The following is a 17,816-nucleotide window of genomic DNA, read 5'->3' as shown; positions in this document are numbered from 1 at the left end:
ATGGATGTTGCAAAATGTATGTTTTCACACGTTGAAGACATGTGGTGTACTTTATAGATCAACGGCGCAAAGTGGAAAAGAAAAACGAAAAAAGTCCCAGCAACTCGAAAGTGAAAAATGAGCCGGATTCTGAAAGTTCTTCTTATCCCAGTGGTATGATCTGTAAATTTAATTTAAATGATGCGATCGATTGCAGGTGTAAAACAAAAGAAATATTTTTTAATCAACTCAACCGAGACACAAACTGATCCGGTGAGATAGAGATTGCACTGATGTACTTATTCGATTATATGCACCTCGTCTAGTCGCTCTTTGTTCAAATTTCGACTTTTGAATCGTTTAGCTCTATAAGAGTATTTTACAAAATGTCTGTTTAGACAGAATAAAATATGTATGCTGTATTTTATAGGGCTTTCGCAGAAAGTAAAAGAAGTGCCGGATTCTGTAGATTCTTTTTATTCTGGTGGTATTATCTGTAAATTTCATTGAGCTGATTGCAACTGTAATCAAAAGTAATAAATTAAAACTTATTCGGTCAAATAGAGATTGCAATGATATGAAATACTTTGTTCAATTTGCACCTTTTCTATATTTTACAGTGTCATAACATTTTTACAATACTGTTCTATTAGGCCAAAGTGACAACCACATTAAAGTCTTGCCGCCATTTGGCGAGGTTTGTGAGGGCAATGACTACAATGGCTTCGGTGATCTTGATTTCACGGATGTGCGAAACTATTTTAAGAGGACACCACTTTGTGTAAGTAATCTGTTAGTTTCAGTACACAAATTTGTTTTTGTTTCCCGGTTTTGTAGGAAACAGAACCACTATGTTTTGACTTAAGGACATACCGACATTGCATCATAGGTTGCTTTAATTTTTAACATATTTTATACTGCATGGTGTTGAACTGTACCAACAATTAGGATCCCACCAATTTGAAATTTACTAAACTTACAGATTAATTTAGAGGCTAATAGGTTGCACCAATTAGCAGAATAGAACAACTTTTCTGTATAACAGATGAGTAGTAAGGACGTTATGCGTACTGCCTTGGACGACTGGATAAAACGGGATCAAGAAAGAAGTAGACGTCAGTACTTGATACAATGTGGGGAACCAGCAGAAAGAGGTTAATATCGTCAATCACCAAACGAAAAAAAATCGTGATTTTCACAAATCACAGCTAACCCAATCTTCTTTAGTTAGACCAAATAACCCCAATGAGAAGCAATTATTCAAATAATGGCAGGATGTAAACAATCGTAATGTCCCTGTACCGACATTGTTATTTGTGTTTATGAAGTCATGCACTGTTTTCTATTTGGTTTCCCTTCATTATTTTATTTTTCATGACATACATATATCCGTTACGACGTCGGCTGTTTTTTGGTCTCTGCCATACACTGATTCTATTATGCGATGATCTGGCACATAAACTAAGCACAATTGTGGTACCTAATGATTATGATGTCGCAGTGTTTTTTTAAGGTGTTTTAGGGGACCGTTTTCTCCAGCGGTTTCCCAAAATTGCAGATATGGCTATTTTTTGGTATTTAAATGAAACACTTGCGGTCTCTTCAAACTACTTAGCGGTCACCCAAACCAAACCTTAAAAAAACCCTTATGATATGTTTGTAGGATCATCGAGTCGATGCGGTTATGACTGCTCATTGTGTCCCGCTGTGGAACAACAGCAGCAAGATCACCTTCAAACTTTACAGGGAATAATTCCACTTTTTCACGACCTGACTTGTGAGGACAGTGGCGTCGCAGTCCTTACTTGTAGGTTGTGTGGAGAACAACATGTGGTACGGACCGATGAAAAAACTTTCAAAACAAGGTTTGAAGACATACGATCAAAGTTCAAAACAAAAAATAAGGGAAAATTTGTGGAGCATTTTACCAGCGGTCTATGGAAACTCTTTTCCCCAATGCAGCCCAAACTAAGCGAATACTACACTGTAACGTTTGTGGAACGTTCCACCGTCAAGAGGGACTGGAAAACGGAGATCGATGCCAAAATAGAGGCTTGATCTATAATAGGAAAAGTAAAATTAAGAAAAATAACGACGTGCGTGGTTGTTTTAGTAAACGTTTTTTTTTCTAGTTTTTGATATTTTAATATTTGGAAATACGTTAACCATAATCCCAAATCGGGCCAATTTTTCCGGTCACTTTCTTTTTTGCTTTTGAACAAACCGGGCTTAATTCGGGGTTGGCTTTGACACCACGTTGTGTCGCAATTTCACTTAGCTTGGTTTTGCGCCTAAACTGGCTCATTGGGTTTCGGGCCGAGTTCAAACTCTAACTTTGCGACCGTCTACTACTGTGACATAAACTATAATAACTTGTATGTAGTGTAGTAACTTGATTGTGAATTATAGTTGTGCTTGTGAATATATCGTGTGCATGACTAGTATTTCAAATAAAATCTGTGTGGCTATCCATATTAGACAGTACACTCATTTTCCCTTTGTGAATTTTTCGTTTGGTCTAATAACGAACAACAGAATGGATTGAAGGTTTTGAGGAATTTAAAATGGGCGGTCCCAAATTATTAAGCTTTTATGTGACACCCGCGATAAAACCCAATTAGTCATTGTGACGTCTCCTATATTTCGTGCCTTAGCGGCCATCATTTTATTGTGCACAATGTTCACATTAACGTTTGCATTTTTGTGTGCAAAAGTCTTTCATGGAACGGCGGGAAATGGGTTTTAACTCGTCACAATAAGTTTTTAAAGATATAACATTTTCGTTCATTCAATAGCTAAAAAATATTGAGTCATTTTGTTCCTCTACAACAGTGGTACTCAAACTTTTTTACTATGCGACCCCCTTTAAAAAATTTTTAACACCACGCGACCCCTTTACACACCCACACAAGAAGTTTAACTACCAGAATGTGTTTAATTGTGTTCATCACACATCTGCAATCTAGCGTGGCTGCAATAGTTCGGCGTTTTGCTGTACTCCAGAAAACCTTAAAACTGTGTTGTGTCAGTTACTATGCTAAACAGAAGTCACAGGAAATGTTTTTATGATACGGATAAAATCATTCCGAGTTGGGTTGTTTCTCCGCGACCCCCTCAAAAGTGCTTGGTAGTACCCCAGGTTGAGTATACACTGTTCTAGAACGTTTTACACAAACATACGGTGTTTGTTCAGTATTGCAAATACTTCCTATTGTTTATACTGTCGTTTCCGTTTCAAGTTTAAAAGTAGAACACAGCCACTCGTACTTGAGAAGAAGCATAGTAGCTTGGTTAAAGGGCGCTATTGTAAAATTGCACATTTGCCACAAAATAAATTCTATAACTTAAAGGGAAAAAGGTTCACTGTTCAGAGTAGATTTTGCATTACTATAAAAAGGAGATTTTCCATTATATTTCCATATATTTCGGCGATATTTTTGAATGTGAAATTGTTGAAATTTAGTGTTGTTAATTCGCCTATTAAGAATACAAAGAAAGAAGAAACACCCTATGTGGCTGTCGATCAGCTGTTATTGAGATGCAAAGATCAGACTTACCAAACAATTTGTAATGACTATTATAGTTTACACTTTAGCCGCCCTTTGTTCTCATCGAGGCAGTCCAGCCACAAAGTGGTGCCCCGAACCGTTCGAACAAGTCGTCATCTGAGGCAGGGTTACCTACAGATTGGTGCCCTATACGTTCGATCGAACTTACCATGGGCGCCGCCACGTAGGGGCACTTGCCCCCCCTTGGAATTTCAGTGTACCTCAATTTAACATATTTAGCAGCAAACCTAATTGAATTGGCAGCGTGGGGATTTGTGACATCGTTCAATGCTATAGCTTTTAGGCAACTCAATTGTGAAGTACACGATTTATGGCTTCATATGTAACAAATTCTTGACGCGGTAAAGTATCAGCCAAAATTTGCCCCCTCTTGTAAAATTTTCTGCCGGCGCCCATGGAACTTACCATAGACTTTTCGAGCACAACCAGACATTTTAGTTACCTACAACGTCACCGAGATCCTATTAGAATCAGGAACAAAAGAGGAGGAACAATTCCACTACCAATATCGCGGAATCGACATTTACGCGGTCGCTCCGAATGACATCTTTTCCTCTGTTAAGTAAGTTCGTGTGAAATCTGCGCGTGTGAAATCTATATATTTCATTCACTTAAAAACACCTTTCAAGATTAATTTGCACTGTTTGTTTATCGACGTAAATTGCATGTTTAGCTGTGTGCATGTACTATTTCAGTAAATTAAAAGTTGCTATTAGTAAATATTTTGCTACTTTAAACGTGTGCTTCAGTGTGTCTAACCGTCAATTTATGTTTCACGTTTCATGTCAACGATTTTGTCAAGCCGGAAACGTTCATGTTTTACTGCTAGCGTTGCAAGATATATATTGATTCCCTGGTTTCAGCTGTTTAATATAGGCTATCACACATTTTCCACGCACAAATATCACCTGTGAACCACCAACTACACAAAACAAGTAAGCTAAGTTACGCTGGGGACAATTGCCCAAACCCAAGAAATAAGGAACGGCTTCCTAGATCGAATAAACCACCAGACCCAGCATATAACAAAAGCAAGTCCAATATGGCTACTTCCACCTCTTGAGTTTCTAAGGACAGTACAGAATCCTTGTCGCGCAATGAAACGCTAAAGACCGCATAAAGTCACGCCACTTTTAGCGATCGGCCGTCCAACGACAAACCGCCAGCGCCCAATATTGCTGGTTCAGAAGCGGATGCTACAATTTGTCCCTACCAACAAACATTCAAATATAACGCCCTCAAGTGCCTTGGACCTGCGTGTCCTCGCAATACATCTAACTAACAAATCGCCCACTCAAAAGGCTCACAACCAAGCTAATCCCCTGCCGAAGCAAGCCTGTAGATATGTATAATTTTTTCCACCCACTGCGGTCGAAGCACTAAGTTTTATTCCTATTTTTACTTGCATATTGTGTTTTTCCCGCCACCTGAGCAGCAAAGTGCTCGCCCCAACGCGCAACTCACGCTTTTCTACAACATCATCAACTAACTTATTTAACTTTCTGATTGAAGAGAACAATCAACTTCCCAAAAAAGCATCCAAATCGAAACACGACGTCGTTCTACTCTATTCTACTCGAGAGCGGCAACTTACAACTCAGTCTTTGTACAGTTAGTTAAAATACAGAAACCTTATAAAATTGATCCAGTTTTGCAAGGGTGCCGCAACTATTTATCTCTATGATAGGGTGCCGCCGGGTCACAAAGTATGGGAACCACTGCGTTACTGGATGGAAACAGCAAAATATGTTTTCTATGAGTTTCCTACCAATCATCCATTTAAGATCGCATGTTGTTTTGTTTCGCGCGGTTCCAAAGAATAATTGTTCAATTGTTGAAATTAGTGAGTTACGAACTGATTTTGCTTGTTTAGCCTGGTTATTCTGCGATTTTTGAATATGGCAATGAACGGGGACTTATTGGAGTACAAGGATGTTTTTCAAGAAAACCGTGGAGCAATGGTAACTGTCCTGTATTTGTAATAAATGCATTTTGTTTTATTTTGTAACAAGTTGGATAATTTTAGTAAGAAAGAAGCAATTCCCTGTTTTCAATGATTTGAATTTAAATATAGTTACTAAAGTTTCTTGCTAAGTTTTTGTAAAATTAATATTTTGATTTCAAACACCAGTTTTTTGCGTTTATTTAAGGTATCACCATTTAAGATGTTCATGCATGTTAATAACTTCTAAATCTTTAATCAATGTTTTTTGTCACAGATTGATGGCCGTCTGCAACTTCTGAGTGAAAAAGTAATCTTCAAGAATACTAGAACCGGAAAAGTCGACACAGTTCTTAAAAAAGATTTGCAAACTGCTGTGTGGAGAAGAGTAGCTCGTGAATTTGAATTGAAGCTGACATTAAGAAATGGCAATAATTTCAAATTTGACGGCTTTAAAGAACATGTAAGACGTATTGTACCTTGCATCATAATTAGGGTTCCTTCCCGGGAATGTCTCGACGGGAAATTCCCGGGATTTCCCGGCAAAATTACGTTCCCGAATCCCGGGAAATTTGTTTTCAATTCCCGGGAAACAGACAAACAAGCAAAAACGTGTTAATTTTGTAAAAAAATAACAGAAATGTTTAAATTTCTGCTAGCTGTTACGAAAATACGGCGTTTTGTAATTTTAATGATAAAGTAAGTAAGCGTTTTTATACGAGATGGCAAATTATTTTCGCGAAAATGCGCCACCCAGCGGTACTAGAAAAAGCAAATTTATTTTTCGTAATTTCTGAATCTTGTTTAACTTCAAACAAGATTGCAAATACAGTTTAATCGACAAAATCATGGCTAATTAGATGCCTCCAGCGAAAATAAACTAATTTTGCGATTGCAATGACTTAATTACCCACAAAAAATCGGCACATTTTTCAGTCGGGAATCCCGGGAAATGAAAAAAATATTTCCCGATTCCCGGGAATTAAAAAATCCGGGAAATAGAGGAACCGTAATCATAATAAACCCCATTAAAACAATTTGACCACTAATTAAGCCACCATAAATAAAAGTTACCTCCTTGCATTTAAAATAGGTTAAACTTTGTTTGACATGTTCAATTGCAAAACACTATATATGCTGTGGCCAATATTTAATGATCATTATGTATGCCATTTTGGTTATTAAAGTTTTGCTTGTTTAAATCAAGTGCTTGTCACAATTTGTGTTGTCTGAGTTGTGACTAGGGTTCCTCTTTTTCCTGGGATCCCGACCTAAAAGTTTGCCGATTATTTTGGTGCGTAATTATGTAATTGCAAGCCCAAAATTAGTTTTATTTCGCTGGAGGCATCTAATTACTCATGGCTTTGTCGAATAAAGCCATATTTGCAACCTTGTTTAATGTAAACAAGTTTCGGAAATTATGAAAAATAAATCTTTTTTTTCTAGTACCGTTTTTGCAAATTAAAAAAAAGAATTTCCCGTCCAGACATTCCCGGGAGGGAACCTTAGTTGTGACCATTGGCCTTAATGTTTTACTTAAATACATACATTTGTTTCTTAGGATTTTGAAAGGATTCAAAGCTTTGTTAAACACCATTATGGGGTTGAAGTTGAACAACAAGATTTAAGTGGAAAAGGATGGAATTGGGGAAGAACCGACTTTGAAGGTTGTTGCATTGTCATAATATTAAAACTACAGGGTTGTTATTAAAATGGGTTAAGGTTGTTGGCTTGTTGCATTGTCATAATAGAAATTAGTTTTACTGTGAACTTGCATACAATAATGAAGTTTTACTGTTGTCTGTAGTAGTTTATGTAACCCTGATCCTATAGTTCCTTACTTTTTAGGAGTACATTATTTGTGAACATTTTAATCAGATTTGTTACATTCCTTAGTCTTTAAGCTTAACCAAATCTGTGTATGTTTCAGGCAATGAAATGCGATTCGAAGTGGGACAAAAACTTTCCTTTGAAATTCCTTTGAACAGCGTTTCACAATGTGCCCAAAGTCGGGACGAAGTGACGTTAGAATTTCATCAAAACGATGACTCGGAATTGTCGCTGATGGAAATGAGATTTTACATTCCCCCTTCACAAGATGATTCCATTGATAAAGTCAAGGTTATATATATGATTTCTAAATAATACTCAAATATATATTAAACTGGGCTTTAATTAAAGAGATTAACATTCCTGAAAACACTAATTTGGTCATCCTGAATATTTCAGAAATACATATATATATATATTTCGCCTAACAGCTTCATCAGTATTAATTAATGAGTGTTAAAATTAAACACTTCAAAACTTTAAAATTAAATTTAGCAAAATACACATACAGTAAACCCTGTTAAACCGAATTCGGTTAATGCAGATCTTTGCCTAATTGTGACAAAACTTAAGGTACAAATGATTTGTAATGTGGTAAGACTTAAACTGATCGACATCGGTTAATCCGGATCTTCGCCTAATCCAGAATTTTTTGGTCCTAACACATCCATAAAGGCCAAATAAATCTTTTTCTACTTAAGAAATAATAAACCTGAAAGTTGGCTCTTGATTTATGCGAAGATGAAATCTCTCTGATTACATTAGTTTGTTGATGAATCAAAATTGAAAGTTACATGTATATATATATTGTTTTGTTTTTTATCAGGAGTTCCATGACAATGTAATGGCCAAAGCTGATGTTCTACAAATTAAAGGCAATGCCATCTGCACATTTCAAGACCTTCAATGTCTCACACCAAGGTTTGTTACATTTTTCCATGTAAATGGGCTGTGTCATCTACACCAAAACATAGCAATTATACCATTGTTGCTATTCAGTTATGCAATTGTTTTTGGTTTACAGAGGTCGTTATGACATTCGAATGTATCCCAAATTCATCCAACTCCATGGAAAGACATTTGATTACAAAATCACGTACACCTCTGTTTTGCGTCTCTTTCTACTTCCCCATAAAGACCAAAGACAAATATTTTTTGTGGTAAGCAGATAAGGATTTTGCTTGTCAAATTTTTTACCATATTTGCTGAAACTCGTAATTCTTCTTTTGTTTAGGTAAGCCTTGATCCTCCATTGAAACAAGGTCAGACCCGATATCACTTCTTAATTCTTCTCTTTTTTAAAGAAGATGATCTCTCGGTGGAATTTTCCTTATCTGAGTAAGTAAAGCTTGTTAGCAAACCATGTCTTAATTGAAACACTGATACGATCTTGAACCAAACAGCATACTCCATGATAGTTTGCCCAGTGTATTGAAATTATTATACCAAATAAAGCTACTCTCCCAATTTTTTCTATGGTAAAGCATTGTCTGCATAAAAGCCTGATTTTAGTAATGAATGTATGTTTGTCTATGATCTACCTCAGTGTTTCTCAACGTTGTACTGATCGCTTACCACCTGACGACTTTTTCTAGCCTATGCCTTGCCATATGGTGGTGAATGCTTGGTGACCGGCTGATTCGGTAGGGCGCCTTTGATGGGCCTGGCATACTGTGATTTATATATGAGTGTGCCGTGATCGCTGGTCTGCATAGACGCTTCAGGGCTGATCCCAGTTATGAATTTATGTTCATCCTGACCAAGAAATAGACATATTTTTCTTGTCTAAGCTAGCATATTTCTGAAACCAAGTAAGGTTAGCAATTCCAATACAATGTCCAAGACACAACTTTTGTCCCAAACCAGGGCTGATTTGTTGGGTCAAAAATTCTTTATCTGACTTGAATTAAGTATAATGAAAAGCTCCCCTTGTACCACCTGAAATGCCCTGACATACCACACGTTAAGAACTACTGACCTAGCTGGAAAAAAAAAACACCTGAGTTACAGTTCTTTAAGTAGGCTATATTTAAGAAATGTAAAAGCCTTGAAATTAACAGCTGTTTTTTTGCAGAGATGAAATGCAGGAGAAATTTGATGGAAAATTGCAGAAACGAATGTCAGGGCCTATGTATGAAGTTGTTAGTCGTGTTATGAAACATCTGGTACAAAGAAAAATTACTGTTCCTGGATCTTTTAAAGGGTAAACTTTAAACTTTTTTAGTTTGGTATCAATGTGTCATTCTATATCTGATTTAATAAACTTGAAATTGGCATATCTTCAAGTTTAACAGATAGATAATAATTGTCACCAGTAAACTTTAGTTGGGTCTTTTTGCAAATGTTCTGACAATTTCATATCCCATTTATCAAATATATACTGTTAAATGTTTGTAAAATATTAGATGCAATTTGTTTTTGTTTTTTTGTGATACTTTTTTGCAAAAAAAATATTGTTTGTCAATTTGTACTGTGGATTTCAGCACAGATATAAATTTTCAGGTCAATAATTTTACTATTTTCTGTTACAGATTCAATGGGACACAATCCATTACTTGTACATATAAAGCCTCCTCAGGTTTTATGTTCCCCCTTGAGCGCGGGTTCATGTACGTTCATAAACCACCTGTGCACATTCGATTTGACGAGATCGCTTACGTCAACTTTGCAAGAGGAAAAGCAAACATCAATCGATTCTTTGATTTTGAAATTGAGACAAGAAGCAAAACCACATTTATTTTCAGCAACATTGAAAGGTGAAGTTGTTAAAAACTAATAATTGAACCATAGGCGCCCACTTGAAAAAATATGCGGGGAGGCAGAGGCAAAACTTTCTAACCTAACATAGTACAAAAAACGCCGACTCCCAGATTTTTACACAAAAACGCCCATACACGACTCGGTCAACATTAACTGGTGACGTAATAATTTCCACACGTGATGGTAACGCAATTTGTAAGTACTTTGGCAAGCATTTTTAACTTGCAAAACTACTACTCACAAGTTAATGCTAAACGCTGGCAACGCACACGACATGACTACTGGAACTGGAAGGTTAAACTTACTGTTACGTCGTTTTAACCAAGCGGTGTAAATTTAGTTTTATCAGTTAAACGTAACAATCGTTATGTGACGCAACAGTCCGTAAGACAATTAGTATTCTATTGGATGACGTCAACTGCCTGCTTGCTGAATGCTTTGTAATATGTTGCAATCAGTTTATATCTTACGTCGTGCCGCGTGCGTGTAGTTTATTTACACACTGCTTTTTTCATATAGAAACTAGTAAATTGTGAAATGTTGATTTTATTTACAAGGAAAGAACAGATATGCCTTATTGCTCATTGACAAAATGTGTTTTGTCTAATTGGATTCTGTGCAGCAAACTCAGTGACAAGTTGATCCACATCAAGAGAGTCATCAATTTCCTTGTGGGTGCTCAAAATGCAGGTGCTGTTGAGACGTTCCTGTGACATGGTGGAACGCAAGTACGTTTTAATTCGACGCAGAGTGCTAAAAGATCTTTCTGCCTCTCAAGAAGTGGATGGCAAACACATATACAAACGATGAAGAGTTATCATGTTTGGATGGGCGTATTTAAGAGTCGGTTCTTTGCGAAATATTTCAATAATGTTTCCAATTGTTGGTTTCGAAATGTGGAGATGCTGAAGGTAATTTTGGAAATACTGGACTTCCAAGGAAAGACGATTGCAGTTGACGTCGGGAAAGTTTTCAATTAACTGTGCCTGGTCAACTTGTTTGCAAAGAAGTGTGTCCTCCATCAACCGAACTTTTTGCCAAATTTTCTTTAGAAAATTGGTTAACAAGTGCACAGTTTGCCAAGCGGTACATTTCTGTGTAAATATTTTTGTAATAATGAAGGGGAGTCAAATCGATATCTTGCGAACATCGACGCCTCCTTGCAACAACCGGTTCAGATATTTTAAGTTGCCTCGCTGAATCCACTACAGATTGTACAAAGGCTTCCGCATTTTTGTCGGAAGCACTCTCCTCTGAAAACGTGTTTACCAGTCTCCCAATCATTTCCTGAACTTCGGCCACAGTTGTATTTCTAAGTTGCATTTTAGTGTGAACTGGATGAACGGGAATCAAAAATCTTTCCATTAGACGCAGCATAAAGTAAGTCGAAAATTTTTCCAGGGAAGCAAGATGAGAGCGCGCATTTGAACGTGTAACCACATCTATCGAAGTTTCGGATTGCAAACTTTCAAGCCAATCTAGAATTTTTTCATAATTGCAACCAATCCTTCAACTCTGTTTTTTTTTTTCTTCTAAAAATCTAATTAGTTGCATCATGTTGGAAGTGACCACGTACTGCTAGGCCTTGCCGTGTTAAAAAAATCACGCTTTCAAAAATAGCATGCAGAGCTTTTAATACTTTTTTCCTTCGAACTGAAATTCGATCCATCAATGCCTCATCACCTGCATCGCCGGCTTGAACCGAGGCAAGGTCCTTGTGGTGCTTGCTTTCGTGATGTTTTAGAAGACCAGGCTTTCCTTTTTTCCAATTGTTAAATCACTTAACCCAAACAATACCTTGGCCTTCCAAAAATTTTCGTGAAGCTGGTCCAACTCGGTTGTTTTCATAGGCCCCATTTACAGACCTTGCACGTCAAACTGTCATTGACTGAATCATAATCAATCCAGTGGAACTCTTCAATCCACGACTGTTGGAATTTGCGACCATGCTGTGAAGCTGGCTCTGTCTCAAACACGATTTCTTGCGCGGCTTTATCTACTACCACTCTGTCACTGCATACGGGCGCCACTGTAACATTTACCTCGGAAGTTGGACGGAAAAAGCTTTTTATTGTCGGCTGCTTACTCATGATTCTGTTATAAGGCTTGATTTTAAAGAATAAACTTTGGAACATAAACTGCAAATGACCGTCTGGTCATTGACTTACCTTGCGTCTATGACGTAACACTATGCATTCGTGTAAATAATATATTGTAGAGAGGGTAGTAAAAGAAAAAAATAGACGTTGTTTATAGAATATTAAGACGCCCGGTAAGGGACGTCGAAACGTCGGATGACTTGTACATACTTGCCGGACAAACAAAAAAAGACATTGTTTATTTAATTGCAAATCTTGCTTGTGACGTGGTTGGGGATGCAAATACCCGGGGAGGCGGCGCCTCCCCGCCTCCCCGTAAGTGGGCGCCAATGAATTGAACTATTATAGCATAATTAGGGCACATCAGTTTGTTTATTAGAGTAATAGCCTAAAAATTCTACCTTATGAAGTAGGTTCTATGGCACAGCAGAGCATTAACTAGGGATGGGCCAGGCCGAGCCAGAACCAGAGCACTCGGTACCGAGCATCGCTGTTTTTGATGCTCGGCCGAGCAGTTGCACAAACTGACCCGAGCATTAAATTTGCATAGGTAACTAGAGTTAGTGCTAACATAGGTAACTAGTGTTCAAAAGTGTGTCTATGAACAAAAACAAATGATTTTTCAAATGTATTTGATTGTGGAAAAACGTGTACTTCTGAGGCCTGTAACAGCTTAATACACCGCCGGTGACGTAAGATACCTTGTAGAGCTAAAACGTAGAAAGGGGATTTTTTTGTGACTTCTTAATGCACGGAGCGTGCTCGGCCAAACAGAACATTTGCGATTTTGGCACATCCCTAGTGTCTACCATTTGCAGCTTAAACAATATGTGTTCAAAACTTTGTTTGTAGTATTTTTCATGATTGTATTTTTTTAGACAACAATATACTTCGCTGTACGATTTTGTGAACAACAAAAAACTGAAGATTAAGAATACTGGAAAGGTGAGTGTTTTATAATTAATGTCAAAGTCACAAATCTTCCAACATAGTGTAAAATGCCTTGACTCCATCATGCAGAATGTGTTTTTGTACCCACATCCATCCAAATGTCTCGACCACATCAAAAGTGAAATGCCATACCACAGTCTCTCTTTAAAGCTTTTTAACATGTTGCCAGTCCTTTATCATTGTGTAAACTCACAGACTTTTAAGGAGCTTAGTTAAATTAAACACAGACTTTTAAGGAGCTTAGTTAAATTACTCAAAAGAGACAAACACAAATTGTATGACCGAATCTGCTAGTAGTTTATGCAAATAAAATGTGCTTGCATTGGTCAAATCTAAGCCAACCTCTTAAATTTATTGTATATTTATCACAGGAGGGAGTTAACTACGAGGACACAATGATCGGAAGTGACGAGGAAGACAACGTCCATGATCCTTACTTGGCGAGGATGAAACAAGAAGCAGCTGATCGTTACGAGGAAAATGATGGTGGAGATGACGACAGCGAGTCAGAAGACGAAGACTTCAATCCGGAAGAAAATCAACCTGAGGTAAAATACTGAATTTTTTTACAATTTTTGACTAAATTTCTTCTGCCCCACAATGATGTGTAAAACATTGCAGCAAACAAAAACAATTGATTGTTTGTAATTACTTACCATATTTGCTCATTTGGTAGCCCCGGCTTATAAAGTTAACGTTTGTGCTGATTCCAATCGAGAGCGGCATTTTAATTTTTACCGATATTATTTCTACACCCCTGCTTGGTGATTTACTTTGCGTTCAAAATTCGCTTGCATGCACTGAGTATACATCGATATATGTTATACTGGGTACAGTTATCAACATAGCAGAGAAATATGGGCAAATGTTTAATGCTATGTAACAACAGAAATGTATATTGTGAAACAATAGTATTTAACATCCCACAGTTCAATTTACATTATTTTTTTCACACTTGTGGTTTGAAATTGTGGTTTGTAAAAGAGGGCGGCTTACAATCAAGTAAATATGTTATGTAAGTTAAACGGGACAAATTGGATTGGATGACCAAGTGCTCTTCCCCTAAATTTTTTCTTCTGATAATGCTTCATAGGCTTACCCCCTAACAAAAGTTTTTAATGAACAAACTTAGCTATAGGAACTAATCTTAATTTTAATCAACTAGAGCCCCAACATTTCCATTTTTACCAGGCTTAAAATTTGTTTCTTATAGATTGCCTTTTTCTAAAGACAGGAAAAAAATTTTTACGGTTTTTATGCAGGTTGCCGAGGAATTTGATTCAGATGTTGGATCGAGTGATTCTGAGAAAAGTGGAGGTGAAGAAGAAAGTGAAGACTCTGAGCAGGAACGAAAGAAAAAAGTGAAAAAAGAAAAGAAAGTGAAAAAGGAAAAACCTACAAAAGAACGGAAAGTAGGATTTTATGTATTAGTTTTCAAAGTATCTCAGTAACATTATTGCTGAAAAAAAAGTTATAATGTACATATTTTTGAAATAATATAGGAAATTACCTTTGTAACAGTTTTTGGATACCTTTTCAAAAATGTGCAGTTGTATTGTATTGAAGGATTGTATCTTTAACACAACTTTATTTTTCTGTGACCTTTTGTAGCGAAAGTCAAAAAAAGACCCAAGCGCTCCAAAGCGACCTGCATCAGCATACATGTTGTGGTTGAACGCCAATCGTGAGCGAATCAAGAAAGAAAACCCTGGAATAAGCATTACTGATCTCACCAGACGAGCGGGGGTTGAATGGAAAACAGTCAGCTCTTCAACAAAAGAGGTTAGAGACCAAGTTGTGAAATGGTATTAGGGCAGTGGTGAAATTCAATTTTTTGGTCACGAAAGTCATATTTTTTCAGTCTGTTCTGTTACAAAAAGTTCATTGACTGTAGCCACTAATGCTAACCGATTCGCTGATCTCATAAAATTTCATGAGATGATTCTATAGAACTGGTGCAAACGGGCTGAATCCCACCACTGTCGTAGGTTTTTTTTCAGATAATTCTTGAGATTTTATATTTACGCTCACAGAGACCTTTGGTGATATTGTTTGTTTTTTCGCTTTGGCACTTTCAATGTTCGTTGCCATTCCCTTAACTTAGCTTACTACCTATTGTGCTCAAGGTCATAAGAGTATTTTGCTTGGTTGTGCGATGGTTAATTACAAATCTATGAAAACACATTTTCCCCATGTTTTATACCAGTGTTTCCCAACCTATGGGTCGCCTGAATATTCTGTTGGGTCGCTTGTTTTAGTGACAATAAGAACATCTACTTTTTGATTTCGCCTTGTAGCGTTATTTTTATATATTTCCTAGGGCTTGAAATTGTTGTCCAACAATAATTTCATCACAACTTGTCATGATAATGGTTAAAACTGTTTGTGACGTCATAAAGTGATGTGTTAGCTCACAGTTAAGCGTTGTCTGGCTAATAATTCTTCGATTCAGCTCTAAGTCCTGTTTAAATAGAAATGTTTGGTTGAAAACAACAACACTATTTGTTCGTTATAAGGTTATTGATTTGCTAAACTTGCGTAGTAATTTTGAAAAGCTTTCCGAATTTACAGACAAAAATTAAACTAAAATAGCATGTCCATGGGTCGCGAGAAACCACTAAACAAAATTTTGGTAAGTATTTGGGTCGCGTCAAAAAAAGGTTGGGAACCACTGTTTTATACAATAGGTGTGGCACAGTTTCCAAAATCTGTGTTGGCACTTCTTGGGCATTTTTATGCAGCAAAACATATGTATTTTTCAGCCAGTAAATTTTCTGTCTATTTTAAAATTTGGAAACCTTCTTTATAACTTCCTAAACATAAAGATTTTATCAACCTGCAACTGTTTAAAAACTTCGCTGACTTTTTATCATTTGTCAATGTTGTTGTTTCACAGAAATTTGAAAAGGAATATCTTGCAGCAAAGGAGAAGTACAAACTGGCTATGAGCACATACACTAAAAGTGAACCAAGTGTCAAGTCTTCACCACCCAAGTAAGTAAAATAGCGTTCAGAAATGAGATCACCATAATATAATTTTAATTTGACCATGTGCGAAATGGTGAAGTCACTAAAACATGGGAGGTTTAATGCCTTTGTTGTGGTCTATAACCCCTGGTACACAACGTCATTTATTTTGCCTGCCAAACAACTTTAGCATTCATATGGATATAAACTTGAATTAATGTACAGTGTTACATTGCTTGTTTTCAGTTCGTTGTGTTGTAATAGTCTTACATTTTTGGCCTACAACAGGTGTCACCGAAGTTATTTTACTGCATGTCAGATAAGTTAAATAATGATTCGCACAGGCCGCATAGTTTACAGAACTTAGCTTGCTAGGTAATTTAGTGAGGTGCCAAGATATGGTCTTTCTACTATCCCATTTACAATCTGCTAATGCGACTGTTAAATTGTGACATGTAAAATAACTCCCTTTTAAAACCTGGGATACTTAAATTTGATTAATTTATATTCTTTTTCACAGAAAACAGCGAAAGATAACCAAGCACTTAGGAACAACTGTTTCTCCGAGCAAGTTTAAGAGTAAAGAGTTCATAACTGAAAGTGATTCGATGTCATCTTCTGATTCAGATGATGATAATAAGCCACTAAAGAGTAAAAAGCAAAAGGTATGACCAACATAGTTTTGTAAATTTGGTGCATTGGAAAACCTTTATCAACTTTTTTACCCAACAAACTGGAATACAACCTTTTTAACCACGAAAATTGTATATACCAGTTTAAAAACTACTTTCCCTGACCTGAGCAGTTGGACAAACTAACCCAAGCATTAAAATTGCATATTCATGCCCTGCTAACATAGAAAACTAGTGTTAGAAGGGGTATCCAAGAACAAAAAATTTTGTTTTTTAATGTGTAAGATAGTGGAAAATTGCGTATTTCTCGGGCCTGTGCAGCAAACACCGCTGGTATGTAAGAAACGTTGGAAAACTAGCTTGGAATTGGGAATGTTTGTGACGTCAAAATGCACAGAGAATGCTCAGCCGAGCACAGAACAGGAGATGCTCTGTGCTCGACCAAACAGAACATGTGCAGTTTGAGCCCATCCCTACTACTAAGTCATTTTTGTGCCTCTGGATCAGTGGTTCTCAAACTCGGTTTTTGGGGCCGCATGCGGCTCCCAACTACTTATTCTGCGGCTCGCACCAGACCTCAGAAAACCACCAAACATTGCTATTTTAGCTTTCAAAGTAATAATCTTCAGCGATTTTCCCAAGGTTTTGTTTTTTTGCGGCTCCCTACCCACTTAAAAAAATACTATTTGGCCCCGACAATAAAAAAGTTTGAGAACCACTGCTCTGGATTGTGATTCAACACATTTAATGTTTGTTGCTAAATTTGACTTTGCAGGAGGAAAGTGAGGAAGAAGAAGCAGAGGATACTCCTGTATCATCAGATGCTGAGGAAACTCCAGAGGAGGAATCAGAAAGTGATTAAATCCACGAAAAAGTTGTGAGATGTGCAATGCCGTTCACAACACTCGACTGCCATTAAACTACAGATGTTGTGAATAACTTGATCTTGCTTTCTTGTTCCATTTTTTATTAAAAACTACAGATTTTTTGCAAATATTTGTTCACTTTTGTGTTCCTAGAAGGGTATGTTGTAGGGTTTATCAAATTTGACACCCTGACTTACCTCGCGACAAAAACAACTTTAAAC

At 36.9% G+C, this 17,816-nt stretch overlaps 2 protein-coding genes across 2 annotated transcripts; both read left to right on the top strand.

Annotated features, from left to right (window-relative positions):
* LOC145220095 (uncharacterized) lies at positions 1–2,037 on the top strand. The gene is made up of 5 exons (XM_080087418.1): positions 1–16; positions 58–153; positions 633–760; positions 1,025–1,133; positions 1,643–2,037. Exons 1-5 carry the CDS (start codon positions 1–3, stop codon positions 2,035–2,037), a joined length of 744 nt encoding a protein of 247 aa, XP_079943544.1.
* A 3,273-nt stretch (positions 2,038–5,310) lies between these two features.
* On the top strand, positions 5,311–17,723 carry LOC145238239 (FACT complex subunit SSRP1-like). The gene is made up of 16 exons (XM_080101353.1): positions 5,311–5,509; positions 5,768–5,953; positions 7,052–7,157; positions 7,421–7,611; positions 8,147–8,241; positions 8,345–8,480; positions 8,555–8,658; positions 9,395–9,523; positions 9,852–10,076; positions 13,058–13,124; positions 13,502–13,678; positions 14,393–14,542; positions 14,742–14,912; positions 16,027–16,124; positions 16,618–16,762; positions 17,505–17,723. Exons 1-16 carry the CDS (start codon positions 5,447–5,449, stop codon positions 17,589–17,591), a joined length of 2,130 nt encoding a protein of 709 aa, XP_079957479.1. The 5' UTR covers positions 5,311–5,446; the 3' UTR covers positions 17,592–17,723.
* The last annotated feature ends 93 nt before the right edge of the window (positions 17,724–17,816 follow it).

The sequence above is a fragment of the Phallusia mammillata genome, chromosome 1, assembly GCF_965637545.1.
Source record: "Phallusia mammillata chromosome 1, kaPhaMamm4.hap1.1, whole genome shotgun sequence".
Classification (NCBI taxonomy): Eukaryota; Metazoa; Chordata; class Ascidiacea; order Phlebobranchia; family Ascidiidae; genus Phallusia; species Phallusia mammillata.
The sequence above is the reverse complement of the archived record's forward strand: the minus strand, read 5'-3'. Positions and strand labels throughout refer to the sequence as shown.